Source organism: Narcine bancroftii, chromosome 7 (assembly GCF_036971445.1).
Source record: "Narcine bancroftii isolate sNarBan1 chromosome 7, sNarBan1.hap1, whole genome shotgun sequence".
Taxonomy (NCBI): domain Eukaryota; kingdom Metazoa; phylum Chordata; class Chondrichthyes; order Torpediniformes; family Narcinidae; genus Narcine; species Narcine bancroftii.
This window is the reverse complement of record NC_091475.1, coordinates 37,821,188-37,836,896: the sequence shown is the minus strand read 5'-3', so window position 1 is coordinate 37,836,896 and position 15,709 is coordinate 37,821,188. Positions and strand designations below refer to the sequence as shown.

Genomic DNA, 15,709 nt, shown 5'->3' with positions numbered 1-15,709 from the left:
AGTCATTGCAAAAGACCAGTATGCGGATACAGCAAGTAAATGGGAAAGCTAAAAGATGTGACTTCTTTTGTTGCAGGGTGAGTATGGAGGTTATGGTTCAGTTCTACAGTGTATTAGGGAAACAACGTCTGATGTATATTACTGGTCTCCTTATGTATGGAAGGAACTACAATCTGTTGGAAGCAGATCAGGAAGACCTGGATAGGGAGATTGTTTTGTGAGGAAATATTTGGGGGAAGATTTGATTGAAACATAAAATACTGGGGTGTTTTGTAGAGAGTTTTTTTTTTGTGGGAGAATTTAGAACCAGAAATGACCATTTAACAATGAGGATTTGTCCATTTAAGATGTATCACCATTTGTATCCATATAGATTCTATCCTGTTTTTAGGGATCATGTCAGGAGACTGCCTCAGATAGTTTCAGTTTCAGACATTTCCAGTGGAGAATCCAACATGAGGCACAAAGGTGAAGCCTCACGGCTCCAGAAACCCAGGTTGGATCCTGATTTTGGGTGCTGATGGTGTGAAATTTGTTTTCCTCTCACATCTCAAAGATATGTTTATCAGTAAATTGTTAAATTATCTCTCAGAGGTAAAAGCATCAAATGGGAAGTTGCTGGTAAAAGGATCAAAAGGGAATTGATGAGCACATGGGAAGAAACAGGAAAAATAAGGAGGGGAGGATGGGACAAAATGGATTGCTCTGCTGGAAGCGAACATCGGCTGAATGGATTGAATGGCCTTCTGGTTACTTAATAGAGTTTACCAAAGCAAATTTGAATTATAGAGCATCCGACCTCTTAGCAGATTTTAAATAACATTATAGAAAGCAACACAGCAGAACACGTGATTAAAGCTAGGAATCATTATGAATGTATCACTGACTGCCTAAGTGACTCCATCAAAATTGTTTATTTAATTTAATGTATGTGGGATAAGAGTGATGAATGTGTATCAAAGGTTTCCTTTTTAAATGTTCTATCCATTCAACCAGCCTCTTTTTTCTATATATCAGCAAATGAGCAAGATGGAAAAGTAGATGATGCTCAGTCATCAGTGTCAGGAGCTTGTGAAGAATATGAACCAATCAGTGATGATGAGCTGGATGAAATTTTAGCAGATGATGCAGGAAAAAGAGAAGAGAACCAGGAAGAAGATAAATTATCAGGTAACCTTATTAAACACTTGCACTATTTCTATAAAATGGTTTTGAATGGTGTATTTTGTCATTTTTCAAAATTAATAACTGGAATGGCATATGTCCATTCTCTCCCTCCCCCCCTTTGAGAATTTTTTTTAGGGTTTCATGACTCGACTTATATGCCAAAATATACGATAATTGTTTTTTTATGAATTTGTGTTGCATTAGGGCATCATCATAGAGTTGTAATATCACATGTCCAATGCATGCATTACTCAAGGATTCACTACAGCCATCTTTTGTTTCATCTTGTGCTTAATCAGTTGTGCCTTATATTATAAGTACACCATTGACGTTCACGTGGCAGTTTAGTCATTATTTGGCCTCTACATTTGTTTCACTTCATTTTATGATTTTTGATTTTGGCTATGTAACTTTGGAATAAAGCATATTGGAAGTCCAGTCAAACATTCTTGATATGGCTGTGTAACATTTTCATACTCTTGTATGTCAAATTACCCTGAAATTCCTTTTGAGTGAAATAATCTATCTGAGAAATAAGTTGAATATATTTGCAATATTTTGGTTTATAAGATTTTAGATTTTTGGATTCAACTTTATTTTTCAATTAATCTCTAACAATTTCCAGATAATTCTGGCCCCAAATTAATGACACAACTTCATTTGGGGAGCTGGATTCGAGATCTCAATAAAATCCAAGTCCTGATCTGTAAACCATTCTCTACTAGATATGAGTTTGTTCTTTTTCTTGTGAATGCTCGTGTGCTTCTTATAAGCACACTGTGCTTGCTCTCCATTCCTTATCCCATGTTTATGCAGGACTCCATTCTTGCCAAAGTACTGAAAGTAGCTAAACCCACTGTGTCTGTATCAGTAAAATTGCATTCTGCCAGTAAATAAAGAAGTGCATGAACAATAACAGTTCATGTGAATTTCCCAATCTTTTTCTAACTTTACTGTTATTCAATGATTCTTTAGAATTCAATTCCATCCCAAGAATGGAAATAATAGAAGTCATGGTCAATTGCAAATGTATTCAAATATTTCACAAAATTAATATCTCACCACACTTTTTAAAGGGATTGTGGGTTTTATTTATCATTCTATTACAAAGGACTTGGGCCCTTGAACATAACATTTCAAACATGTTTGACTAATTTTCTTGCTAAGTATTTTATGTAGTTTAAATAAGGTGAGAGAATCATCAAAAAAAATAAAATCACAAATGAGTACTGTATGTCCCATAGTTTTGGATTTTAAAGTTACTTTTTTGTACTATGCTCCAATTTCGTCATGCTTCTGAGGCTGTAAGGTTCTCATGTCAATTATCCTGTTTGAAGAAGACCATGTGTTCTATGGAGAAATTGAATAGTTTCTTGGGAGCCTAATGTAGACTATTCTCATAGATATGAGTGCAACCTGGAATATTTGGTCCAGACAAGGATCAATTTTCAGCCAGTACCAAGTGCCATATTGTAAAGAAAGATTAATTCTGAATCTCAGAAGGTGATGGAGTCTTGGTCATTGATTGTACTGAGAACAGACCGACAACTTCCAGTTATTTGATAAATCAAATGATCTGGGATGAGGACAGGACGGAGATTTTCCTGCGGGCCAGGCAGAATTTCCACTTAATGGTAAAGCAAAAAAACTGAACTCGAAAAAATATGTATACAAAAGAGAGAAATGTAAAGAAATAATTCCAGCCCCCCAAATGAATTACACAACTTCTGGCCCAAGAGCCCATGCCTAACAAATACCCCAATTAACCTACAACCCCCGTACATTTTGAAAAGTGGGAGGAAACTCACTCAAATAGCTTAAAATGGTTTCAGAAGCATGGCAAAGTATGTTGAGTGAGGATTCTCATTTCCACATAGATCTTTTGGGGTATTCTGTCAGCTAATTCAAAAACTTCATTTGAAGAAAAATCTTATTTTGTAGATCCCATGGATGTGATTGATGTTGATTGGTCAAGTCTGTTGCCCAAGCAGCCCAAAGAGCCAAAGGAACCTGGAGCAGCTCTGTTAAAATTCACTCCTGGTGCAATCCTTCTACGAGCTGGAATATCCAGGCGCTTGGCTGGTGCAGAACTGTTTGCAAAAGTTAATGAAACTTGTCGGGCAGCCTTGAACAATACTAAAGGTATGTTGCACCATCACTATTACCTTGCTGTATCTGTGAAAGAGTCCTGATATGCAACATAATATAAGTAATGATGGCTAACTATTAAATGTATACGTGGAACTTCCTTTGCAGAATTCTGGGGATAAACATGATGCTGTTCTGTTGAAAATTGACAAGCCAACTTAGAACATCACTAGATTTCATCCCTACCTTTTAGTGAATTTTCATTTGAGCTAGCATCTTTTTCCAGTGTAAAACAGCCCGCAAAGGACATCAATCAACATGTTGCAACTCCCAATGCTTTTTCAAGTGGGATTTTCAACTGCAGGTAGACCCCAACTTATGATGTTTCAACTTTCAATGTTTCAAAGTTTAATTTTGAATAAAGGTAAGTCAGGGTCTACCTGTATCAACGTGGTTGCTTTTCCTTCTCTAAAGGAAAAGCTTCCATCCAATCAATGCACACGGATCGCTTCCCACGGCTACCACCCTCCCTAAACGTCATCATTTAGATGTTCCTCTTGTAGTGATGTCAAGTAAATGTACTTTCACAGAACCCAACGGTGTTTTTAAAAACAAAATGATTAGGAACATATGTGCAGATTGCCATCGCTGGAAGGAATAAAGATTGAGGAGGGAGAGCGATCGAAGGCAATCTGCACATGTGTTCCAAATCACAATGTTGTTTGTGAGGTGATGCCGTTGCTCCTGGTTACCCAGAGCAACCTCGGACTCCCAGCAGAAGCGGGGATATCAGCCTCCCGGCAGGGACAAAGCAGAATACTACCTGTACAGGTAGACCCCAACTTACGATAATTTCTACTTGCATTGCGAGTCCCGGAACCGAACCCCATTCTAAGTCGGGATCTATCGATAGTCAATATTCTATATGTACTAATTTAAATTTTTTGTTTTATTTAGAAATCCCCCTAACATTTCATTATTTCATGGTCTACCCTTGCATTTTAAGGTCGTTTTTACAGTTTTACTTGTTGGCTTCTCATGAAATGAACAAAAAAAAAATCCTTCTTAGAAATCATAAAGTAGCACATTCATTTATTATAATAAACCAATAAGAGACCAGGGTTTTGTTTCATACCCAAATAACTGATTTCAGTTGAGGTATACAATTGAAAAAATTCCATTTAAATAAAAATGTTGCTGTAATGAATTATCAGTTAAAAGAGACTTTGATGGTGAGGCTCTAAATTCAAATCCAAACAATGAGGAAAGGTCATAATATATTACTGCGTCCTTTTTTTTCCCTCTCTCTTTAACTTCCCTCAATCTATTATTGATATTCCTTCATTAACAGTTTATCACCATGGCAATTCTGTCCCCACCCTATCAGAGATATCCCCTTCATCCAAACCATACCTCCCCCATTCTCTCAAAACTAATTTGTTTTCTCACTTTCCCTGTTCAGATAAGAGTTTTTGACTTGAAATGTTAATTTTGTTTCTCTTTTCAGAAATTTTTCCAGAGTTTTTTTAACATTTTTATTCCCTCTCGATAATGTCATTTTGTGAAATCATCTTTAGTCATGATAATACAGGATCATTTGCAATTAAGCAAATTCAGTAAACCATGATGTAGTCATAGGAGTGGACAAAAGGATTGGGAATTTTACAGGAATCAACAGAAGAGAAATTAAAAGAGAAAAAAAATTGACAAACAGCAAGGGGCTCTGTTTGATATATAAATAGTAGTCAAGCAAAAAGTGCCTAAAAGGCAAAAGTTGGGAATTAATAATAGAAAACAAGGAAATGACAGATGTTAATCTCCACTTCACTTGCCTTCACAGTGGCAGACACTGTATATAGGCCAAAGATACCTGATGAGCTTGTGTCAAATAGCATGGAAAAGTTTCTAACCCTTGATATCACAAGAGACAAAGTGCTCAAAAATCTAATGGGACTAAAGACAGACAGGTTTGCTTGTCCCTCATAGCCTACACCTGAGAATTTTAATGGAAGCAGGTGTGGTGATAGTAGAGCCAGTGATTGAAGATTTTCCAAACGCTGAGTTTTAGGAGGGTGCCAGTGGAATGGAAGATCTGCAAATCTGATCTATTTGATCAGCAAGAAAAACAAATAGTGATAACTGTAGGCCTGTGAGCTGAACATTTGTTGGCAAGATGCTAGAGTCTCTAATCAAGGAAGTTGGTCATTTAGAGAAGTTTAACGTTATCAAACCAAGTCAGCAAGGTTTTATGAATGCTAAGTTATGCTTGACACAAAAACACAAGAAAATAGGAGGAGGATTCGGCCACTTGGTCCTTGAACTGGTTCCACCAGTCAATATGATCATGGTTAATCTATTTTGGCCTCAACTCCTCTTTTGTGGCAGTTTCCCATTGCCCTCAATTTTCAAGAATGTGTCTACCTCCACCTTGAACTTCTATTGATCCAACAACAACAGTGGCTCCACATCTCTCTGAGGTCAAGAATTCCAGAAATTCACCACGCACTGCAAAAAGAAATTTCGACAAACCTCTTTTTTAATTACCAACCACTTATCTTGTAGCTATGTTCCTTCATTTGAGACTGTTCCACTGGTGAAAATCTCAACCACTTTCCCATTTGGACTCTTCAGGATCTTAAGTGTCACAATAAGATCATTTTTTTTCTAAACCCCAAAGAGCACAGGCTTAACCTATATAACCTCTCTTGAAAAAGCAAATTTGCTGGACTTTTGAGGATATAACAAACTAACTCGATTAGGGAAGCTTACAGATAAAGTGATTTTTGGATTTCCAGCATTCATTTATCAGCTATCGTGGAACATGTTTGTGCATAAGATGAGCATTTTGGAGAAAATGAGTTAGCATTAATTAGAGCTTGGTCATCATATTAAAAAGAAAATGGCAGTGCTGCCACTGGGCCCAAGATGGTGACGCCTATGTTTGGTCGCAGCCTCAAGAGGTTACAGACTCTGGAGAAACAGAGGTCTTGCACAGGACAGCAGAAAATGAGGAGACCACACCCCCGTCTGAAAAGGCAAAGCAGAAGAGATGACCCACAGGACAGTGACTACGGCGGCGGAGGCAGCAAAGGGTTCTAAGGCTAAAGAACACACAGGCTGTTAGTTACTTAAGGCAAGGAACCCACGCAGGCTGTGGGCTGCTGGTGAATGTGGTTAAGGGATTCTCACTAGGCTGCAGACTGCTGGAGACTGGCTGAAGGGGTACCAGGTATCAGACCAAGATGCGAGAGAATGCCAAGGGCACTGAGGACTTCCTGATCATTTTGGAGGTTTAGATCTCAAGTTTGGGTTGGTGATGGTTTGGACTGAAGGCTTTGTGACCACAGAGGCTGCAGGAGTGCTGGAGGTGAATCCGTAGACTCTCAGTGACTCTAGGGAGACTCTTTTGCATCACTTTCTCTGACTGTAATGGGTGCCAGGCAACTTCTGCTGGTGGCAAATCTGTGTTACAGTAGGCGAAAGAAAATTTCAAGTAACATTGCATTTTCTGTTTTATTACATGCCTATAAAAGAGGCTTGAATCTTGACTGTACAATGGGAACCAAATGCTTGTTTGAGGCAGGAAGGAAGGATATAACTAGTGGAGTGCCCCAACGATCAGTTCTGGTCCCTCAATTGTCTCCTATATATATTAATAATCTGGAGAAGGGAGTAATGTATACGGTATCCAAGTTTGTGGGTAACATTAAAAACAGTTGGGAGGGCCTATTGTAATATTTACACTCTGCAACAAAATATAAATTGGTTGAGTGAGCAGACAAATTGGTTGAGTGAGAGATGGCAACGCGACTCCGGATAATGTTGTTTCATGTATTACCTGGTACCTCTTCAGCAGGCAAAAAATTGGCACAAGGAGTTTAATGTGGGAGAGTGCGAGGTAATACACTTTGCAAAGAGGATTTTAAAGGCAGCTTATTATCTAATGGAAAAAGATCACTGATAGTGAAGTGCAGAGGGATCTGGATGTTTTTGTTCCCAATGTTAGCAGGCAGGTGCAGGAATTTGTTTCAGAAGAAAAATGGTATGTGGGGCTTTATTCCAAGAGGGTTGGAGTTTTGAAATAGGTAAGTTCTCAGAATTCTTCAGCTCAAAAACAGCCCCATCTACCCAATTATCAATCCCAACCAAGCTTCTTCCATTTGCCTGCATTCAGCCCATATTCCTCTAAACTTTTTCTAAACACGTCCTTTTCTAAATGCCTTTTAAATTTTATAATTACCCCATCCCTATCATTTGCTCAGGAGCAAATTCCATATATCCATCATCTTCTGTGTAAAGAAAGTGTCCCTCAGGTCTCTTTAAATTTTTTCCCCCTCTGCCCTTTATCTATGCCCTCTAGTTCAAGATTCCCCTACCCTGGGAAAAGGATTGTAATTTTTTTACTCTCTATACCACTTGTGATTTTATAAACATCTCTAAGTCAAGTTTAAGTTCAAGACAAGTACAACCTGACGAAAGTGTTCTCCAGTCCTCGGTGCAAAATATGCAGACATAACACACATACAGACAAATAATACATAGAATATTTTACAGGTACACAATCCTTTACGTGGACATCTAAAATCCGTAAAGCTCCCAAAAACTGGCATTTTTTTCCTGGTGCTAGTACAGCAGAGAGAGAGAGAAAGAGAGACAGTAGCGCGACTAGGTTGTGAGTTGGGGGGGAGAGATGGTAGCACGATGGGTGGGTGAGGAGGGAGAGAGAAGACGGCAGCACGACTCCAGTGGGCGAGGGGGAAGAGGGATGGCAATGCGACTCAGGTGGGCGGTTGGGGGGGGAGGAGAGAGAGATGGCAACGCGACTCGGGTGGGCTTAAATCTGGGGCAGCTGGCTTTGGTTCTGAAATTCAGAAAGCACTGTCTGTCCCCTTAGGGTTCCGGATAAAGGATTGTGTACCTCTACTATTCAAATACATAAATGGAATGTTGTTTCATGAATATGAGAGTTTCGGATGGTTAGTGTGAGCAGTTCCTTTGATAATTCAGCATTCTCACAGCCCGTAGGAAGAAGCTGTTCCTCAGCCTGGTAGCATTGGCTCTGATACTTCTTTTAAAAAAAATTTTTATTTTTCACACTATGAACCATACTGACCAAAATACACACAAACATTTCCCTCTTGAATATACACAGTGTCATTTTCTCCCCTTTTCCCCCCTCCCTTCCCTCCCTCCTTCACGCCCCTCTCTCCCCACTCACTCAATGTTCAACATATATGATACATTAAACCCATTAAACAATGTCCTCACACAATGAAAATTTGTGTCTTCTACTTTTACATACTGGGTCAGTTCATTTCGTCTTCTTCTCCATCTGTCATTTTAGGCGGTGGAGGTCCGCGGTAGGACCTCTCCGTTGTGTTCCATGTACGGTTCCCAAATTTGTTTGAATACTGTGATGTTATTTCTTAAATTATATGTTATTTTTTCCAATGGAATAGATTTATTCATTTCTATGTACCATTGCTGTATTCTCAGGCTATCTTCTAATTTCCAGGTTGACATAATACATTTTTTTGCTACAGCTAAGGCTATCATAATAAATCTTTTTTGTGCTCCATCCAAATCGAGTCCAAGTTCTTTACTCCTTATATTACTTAGAAGAAAGATCTCGGGATTTTCGCAAATAAAAGTGAAGCAATGCCAATGAATAATGCGGATTTCACAAAGTTTAAGAAAGAATCACCATTTAGCTGGCAAACACAAGCAATTCGATACCTAGGTATACAACTATATAATAATCTAGGTCATCTATACAAACTAAATTATCAGCCATTAATGAAGAAATTACAAGACGACTTAGAACATTGGAAAGACTTACCACTAACACTGATAGGAAGGGTAAATTGTATTGAATATCTTCCCAAAGATACAATACCTATTTCATTCATTACCAATTCACCTAACAGAGAAATTCTTCAAGGAGCTAAAGAAAATAATAAGGAAATTCTTACAGAAAGGGGGGAAACCGAGGATAGCGCTAGATAAATTATCAGAATGGTACAAACAAGGGGGCATATAGCTGCCAAACTTTAAGAATTATTATAGAGCAGCACAATTAAGATACCTATCAGATTTTTATCAAACAAGGGAAAAACCAGATTGGACCAGATTAGAGCTAGATAAAATAGGGGAGAAGGTACTTGAACATATACTATATAAGTGGCTCTGATACTTTTATATCTTTTTTTCCAATAGGAGCAGCTGAAGGATGCTATGTGCAGGGTGGAAAGGGACCTCAATCCCAAAGGATGCTGTCAATAGAACTCCTATACAAGGTTGACACAATGGTGGCCGGTACCCTTGCCTACTTTAGTCTTCTCAGGAAGTGCAGTCATTGTTGCCACTTCCTGACAAGTGAGGAGATGTTGTATGTCCACGATAGGTCATTAGTTAAGTGAACACCAAGGAACTTGGTGCTTTCCACTCTCTCTACTACAGAGTTGTTGATGTGTAGTGGAGTGTGGTTGTTCCTGGTCCTCCTGAAGTCCACGATCATCTCCTTTGTCTTGTCCATGTTGAGACTTGAGTTGGTGCACTTGCACCATTTCACGAGATTTTCCTTAAGGTACCCCTTAACCTCTTATCTTCCAAGGACAAAGTCTTAGTATATCCAGCCTCTCCTCACAATTCAAAACTACCAATCCCTGCTGTTTCAATTTTCAGGAATAGTGACAATGCCACAATAAAGTTTTACCCCTTTTTTTGGAAAGGACATCCTAGCCATGAAGGCAGTCTGAAAGAAATTAACAAGGCTAATTCTTGGAATGAGTAGGTGGTCCTATCACCAGCAGCTAAGGAAGTTCTTTGAAATTTAGAAGAATGAGGTGAAGTTGTGAAATATACAAAATCCTAAGGGAGCATAACAGTGTTGAGATGTTTCAATGAGAGGACACAGTACAAAACAAGGAGGATATTAATTTAAACCTGAGGTAGAAACCTTTTCCTGTAGAGAGTGATGAATCTCTAGAATTCTATACCCTGGAAGATCAGGGAGGCTAAATTAATTGGGGTATTTTTGTTTGAAGGATCAGGAACTGGCTCAGGACAGATGAATTCTGGGGTAGATCAGGCACAATAAGAGTGAATGGTAGGGTAGGCTGAGGACCAGAGTGGCCTAATTCTGCTCATTTTTTCTTGTGTCTTCAAGCAGTTCATGCACAAATAGACCATAATATCAAACCAACCCACATTAAATAAGCATACAAAGTATGGGGACAGTGGTATGAGGTAGTATTGGTACCTCAGTTGCAATGAACTAACTTTGATCCTTGTCTTGGATGATGTCTGTGTGTGTTTTCCTTGTTTCATCCCACATCCCAAAGACATGCCACTTGTTCGTTTAATTGGCTGCTGTAAATGGCATTTAATAGTTGGAAAATCAGTAGGGAATGATGTACATGTGAGGCAAAATAGAAGACGGAAATAATGGGGGAATGGGGATGAAGGCATTACTCTGAGAGATGACATTTACTGGATGGGCTAAATGGTCTTGGGCATAAGCCAATATTTTTGAGAATATAATATTCCATAGGGAAAATTCCAGTGAGAAAGGAAAATATTCAATATTTTAAAAACATCAAGCAAGAATAAATTACATTATCACAAACCTTTTAACTATGGAATGATACAAAAGAGTATGACGTGAGTAAGTGCTAAACCCAGTGGTTCTCAATCTTTTTCTTTCTACTCACATACCACTTTAAGTAATCCCTATGCCATCGGGTGGGAAGGAAAGGTTGAGAATCACTGCTCTAGATCCAATTGTTACTGAAATATTTTGCTTGAGAAAAATTGTCATTGGCCCATTTCCTTTAGAGTTATGAAACTGTGCACATAATGAGTCAGTGGGGTACGATTAAAAGTGGTTTTCCATCCACACACCACCTTCAGCAATCCCTTACTCATCACAGACCACCTATGGCATACTTAAAGAGGCTTGTGAATGGAAAGAAAAAGGTTGGGAACCCCTGTGCTAAATAAAGATTCAAAATCAGGGTAGAAAAAAATGCTGATATATTATTGGTATCAAAAAAATCAATTTTGAACCTTGCACGCTGTGTTGAAGAATGGGTGTGAGTCTGGCTTTCATATAAAACTATAAATTGATATCTGTATGGATTTGCAGTCTTTTAAATCAAGTAGTCTATATTTTGCTCCAGTAGACCAGTAGAAATTTGAATGAGCTGACTCAAAATATAAAATGCACCATAATTATACACTTTGTATATTTATCACTTTTTTTCATGGGTGAGAGAGAAAGACAGACGTAGATTGATTGAAACCAAAACAATGTTGTAAGCTAATGGCAAAATACCTGGCTAGTTGTCCATAACTCTGGTAGCATTTTAGAATATCAGAAATTCATAAGCATTATGTAGGTCAGTTCAAATTTTGAAATCAAATGAGTGTTCTTCATTCATACATATTATACAGACAAATTAGTAAAATAGCCTTCTAAGAAGGAACCAGTGAATATATTGTTCCCCTGCTCCTCTGACATCTTCAGTCATGAAATGAAAATGGAGATAAACTTCTGGTCAGAACCTCAAAGAAGAGGAGATACCTACCCAAGTGCTCATGCACTTGCACAACAATAATTTTGAAAACTGTTGACCATTAGAGAATGAGTTCTTCTTAAAAAAAATCCTTGTTGAATCAAATGCAGTGGTGGTATTTTCCCATAAAGGAATTGGATAATTATTTGAAAAGAAGGGATTTTTAGAGCCATAGCCAAAGACCAACAGCATGGAGTAAAAATCTGTTCAAGCAGATGGCACAGGTACTTTAACCCAAATGACAGTTTTCTGTGCTGTATGATTTAAATTTCCTGATGATGAGGGGATAATGATAGTTAAATGGTGTTAACATTTTAATGAAGGTGGGACAGTCAAATCCAGAATTTATAACTGTGATGAGGGAAGGAAGCTGAGCTTGAAGTCATGCATCATTCACAAGTTTCTGAAGGAGTTGAGGGTGAAAGCACAGAGATGCAGGTGGACATGATAGCTGGTCTTTATGAATTTTACTAGCAAGAAGAATAAAAAGTATGTAATGAATGTGATGTGTCTGAATTTTCAAAAGGCTCTTGTTGAAGTTCTGCAGAAATATTTTCAATAAATAGAAGCTATAGGGTTGAGGTCATATATCAACACAAATGAAGAGTTTATTGTCATACATACAAGTCCAATGTACATATGCCCAAATTTCTTACTTGCTGCAGCCAAACAGATACTCCAATAGTATCTGTGACTTCTTCCCAAAGGTAACAGCAAGAAAAGGTGTGACCATGGTGATAAGGATCCTTTATGATGTTGGCTGCCTTCTTGAGGCATCTCACATAGATGTCTTCAGTGGAGCTCATGATAGACTTGGCTATGTTTTCAGCCTTCTGCAAACGAGGCAATGATGCAACCAATCAATATAATTCCCATAATACACCTGTAGAATTTCAATGACAAGCCGTATATCTTCAGACTTCTTAGAAAGTAGAGGCATTAATGTGGTGGATCCTCTGATATATGGATTTCCAGTTGAAGCCACTAATTCTCTCCACCTCCATCCATGTGAATAGGTACCTGGTCCGTAGGCCTTCCCTTCTTAAAATCAACAATAATCTCTTTGGTCAGTCGGAAGTCTGCAGACAATGTGGCAAGGTTAATTAGTTTCATGCATTTAGCTCAAAAAAGAGGAGATAAATGTTACTGTGGCATTAGATGCAGAAAAAAGCATTTGATTGGCTAGAATGGGATTTCTTCTTCAAAGTTCTGGAGAAATGTGGATTAGGATCATTATTTCTAGATTGGGTCAAAATGTTATATAAGAACCTTAGTGCAAAGGTAGTGACCAATGGTCAGGTTTCAGTATCTTTTTGGCTAACTAGATCAGGTAGACAAGGTTGTCCATTGTCACCATCTTTATTTACTTTAGCAATTGAACCTCTAGCTCAATTAATAAGGCAAGACTCAAGGATTCATGGAGTTAGGGTGAATCAAGATGAATATAAAATAAATTTATTTGCAGATAATGTTTTTATTTACTTGACAGATCCTTTAAATTCTTTGTATCAATTTAAAGTTAGATTAAAAGAGTATGGGGAAGTATCAGGTTATAAAATTAATTGGGATAAAAGTGAAGTTATTACCTTTAGTCAACGGAGATTATGCACAATGTAAGAGAGTAATTGAATTTAGATGACCGGATGCTGGAATAAAATATTTAGGTATCCGTGTGGAACCACAGTTAAAAAATGTATTTAAATTATTTACCACTATTATAGAAAATAAGAGATGATTTGGAAAGATGGAATACGTTACCTATTACTTTAATAGGTAGGGTAAATTGTGTTAAAATGAATATATTTCCTAGAATTTTATATCTTTCTCTTGTAAAGGTTAAGGCTTCTATTAAGATATAGTAGTTTTCTTCTCAGGAGTGGACTTCTGAGGAGTGGATTGTATTGTGAAGGGTCGTGGCTGTCACGTGACAGCACTACCCACTACCTGATTAGAAGACACACCACTTTCCAATTAAGGTTTGGCCCCTCCCCATCCATTAATGCACACCTTGCCATTTACTAATTTAAATTACCTGGGCTGGACCCTCCAGCCCTCCTGTACTTGGCCTTGGGCCTTTGGCTGTTGTAATTCATTAGTCCATGCTGCATTGAGCCATTATTGCCCTGTAAATGACCTGGGATGGATTCCCCCAGTCCTCTAGCACTATACAGGGCGCCACATGTTCTTGGCTCGCCCTCTTTGCTATCTTTAAGGGACCACCCTGCTTCACTCCAGGCTGATAACTGTGGAACGACACTGGAGAATCATTTGGTGAGGTTTGCACTGTTAAAGGGTTTGGAATGTCTTAGATAGTGTCCTTAGTAATGTGGAGCCATGTCTGCACTGAGTCATGTGGTAGTGGGTATCGTATTTTTTTTTCTTTGATTGTTGTATGTATCTAGTTCTTTGAGTATGTATATTTTAACCCCATTGCGATTTTCCCACTTTGGTCTATAAAATGTGCGCTATGCATTTTACCATTACCATTTTCCCACATTCATCTTTTGTTAATTAAATCATTTATTAAATCATGATTTATTTAGTTCTATCTCCTTGCTTTTGAGACCCATCAAATCGGTTTTCTCACTCAAACAGTAAACTTTATATTAAGTTCAAATTTATTGTCAGAGTATATACAACCCTGAGATTCTTTTTTCTGTGGGCCAGGCAGATTTTACACTTATCGATAACTGTAAACTGTACTTAAGGAAAAAAAATACATAAGACAAAAAAGAGAAATGTAAAGAAATTGATTGTGAAATACAGAAAAAAACCAGTAATAAATAATGTGCAAAGTCAGAGTTTTTTTAACGAGTCTCTGATTGAGTCTTTTGTTGAGGAGTTTGATGGTAGAGGTGTAGGAGCTGTTCATGAACCTGAATGTACATGCCTTGTGGCAACATTTCCTGATGTCAACAGCCAGAGCAAAGAATATCCTGGATGGTATAAATCATTGATAACTGCTGCTGTTCTCTGACAGCAGCATTCCATGTAGACCAGTGATGTACTGGTCTGTGCAGGGCTTTCCACTCAGATATATTCGTGCTCCCATGATGCAACCGGTCAGCACACTTTCCACTACACATCTATAGAAGTTTGCCATGGTCTCCAATCTCATTACTTAACCTTTGCAAATTCCTGACGAAATAGAAGCGCTGGCGTACTTTCTTCATGATAACATTTCTATGTTGGGTCCAGGAAAGGTATACAAACATGTAAAAGTATTCGAAAGGATCCGTATACGAAACCCATGGTAGTGATTTGACTTGCTTCTTTACAGCTTCCTGAGGAAGTTCTGGGGCAGATTACAAGCCTGTTCAATAGCAGACCTTGTAGAATTAGAACAAACATTCACTGCTCTGTCTCTGGTTTGTGCTCTTTTTGCCCCTCACACATCAGATCTACTGAATTACTCCGTGAATACATACCATTTTTTTCATTGATGTCATGAAGACAATGTGATGCTTAATGATTTTTGGTGAGATGATATGTTTATTAAATTGTGGAGGGTAAATTGAATTCAAAAAATGAGAAGCTTTGTGAGGTAGGCAATCTAATATCGAAGGCCAGGATTACAATTAAGTACACAGTAAAATGATTGAATATGAAGGCCATTTCACCAACCAATGCATTCTAGTCCTTTATGCTGCACTTGCTTTCTCCCATGCTGTCCTATCTAATTCTATCGATGTTGCTATCAGTTCCGTTATCCTGCATATGCAATCCTTTCTCCCCTTAAATACAACTGTATTACTTCCCTCAACTATTTTCTAATTAAAGAAATTTATTCTGAGTTGCCTTTTTGCATTTTTAATGTTGATGTCCTGTGAATGTTGGTTTCCACCCTTCTGATGGAAATACCTTCTGTCTTTATCAAA

At 38.1% G+C, this 15,709-nt stretch overlaps 1 protein-coding gene and 1 long non-coding RNA gene across 10 annotated transcripts in view; one reads left to right on the top strand and one right to left on the bottom strand.

Annotated features, from left to right (window-relative positions):
* zc3h13 (zinc finger CCCH-type containing 13) overlaps positions 1-15,709 on the top strand; it is a 121,437-nt gene that overhangs the window by 96,308 nt on the left and 9,420 nt on the right. For 8 of the 9 annotated variants that reach the window (XM_069889648.1, XM_069889649.1, XM_069889652.1 and 5 more), the window contains 2 exons: positions 1,018-1,170; positions 3,109-3,309. In XM_069889648.1, coding sequence (XP_069745749.1) covers positions 1,018-1,170; positions 3,109-3,309 — 354 coding nt within the window. Of the gene's footprint in view, positions 1-1,017; positions 1,171-3,108; positions 3,310-9,471; positions 9,552-15,709 lie in introns of all 9 variants that reach the window. The other variant, XM_069889654.1, reaches the window with a different exon arrangement.
* LOC138738773 (uncharacterized) overlaps positions 12,471-15,709 on the bottom strand; it is a 39,274-nt gene continuing 36,035 nt past the window's right edge. The window contains exon 3 of the long non-coding RNA XR_011341724.1: positions 12,471-12,910. This is a non-coding gene — a long non-coding RNA (uncharacterized lncRNA). The remainder of the gene's footprint in view (positions 12,911-15,709) is intronic.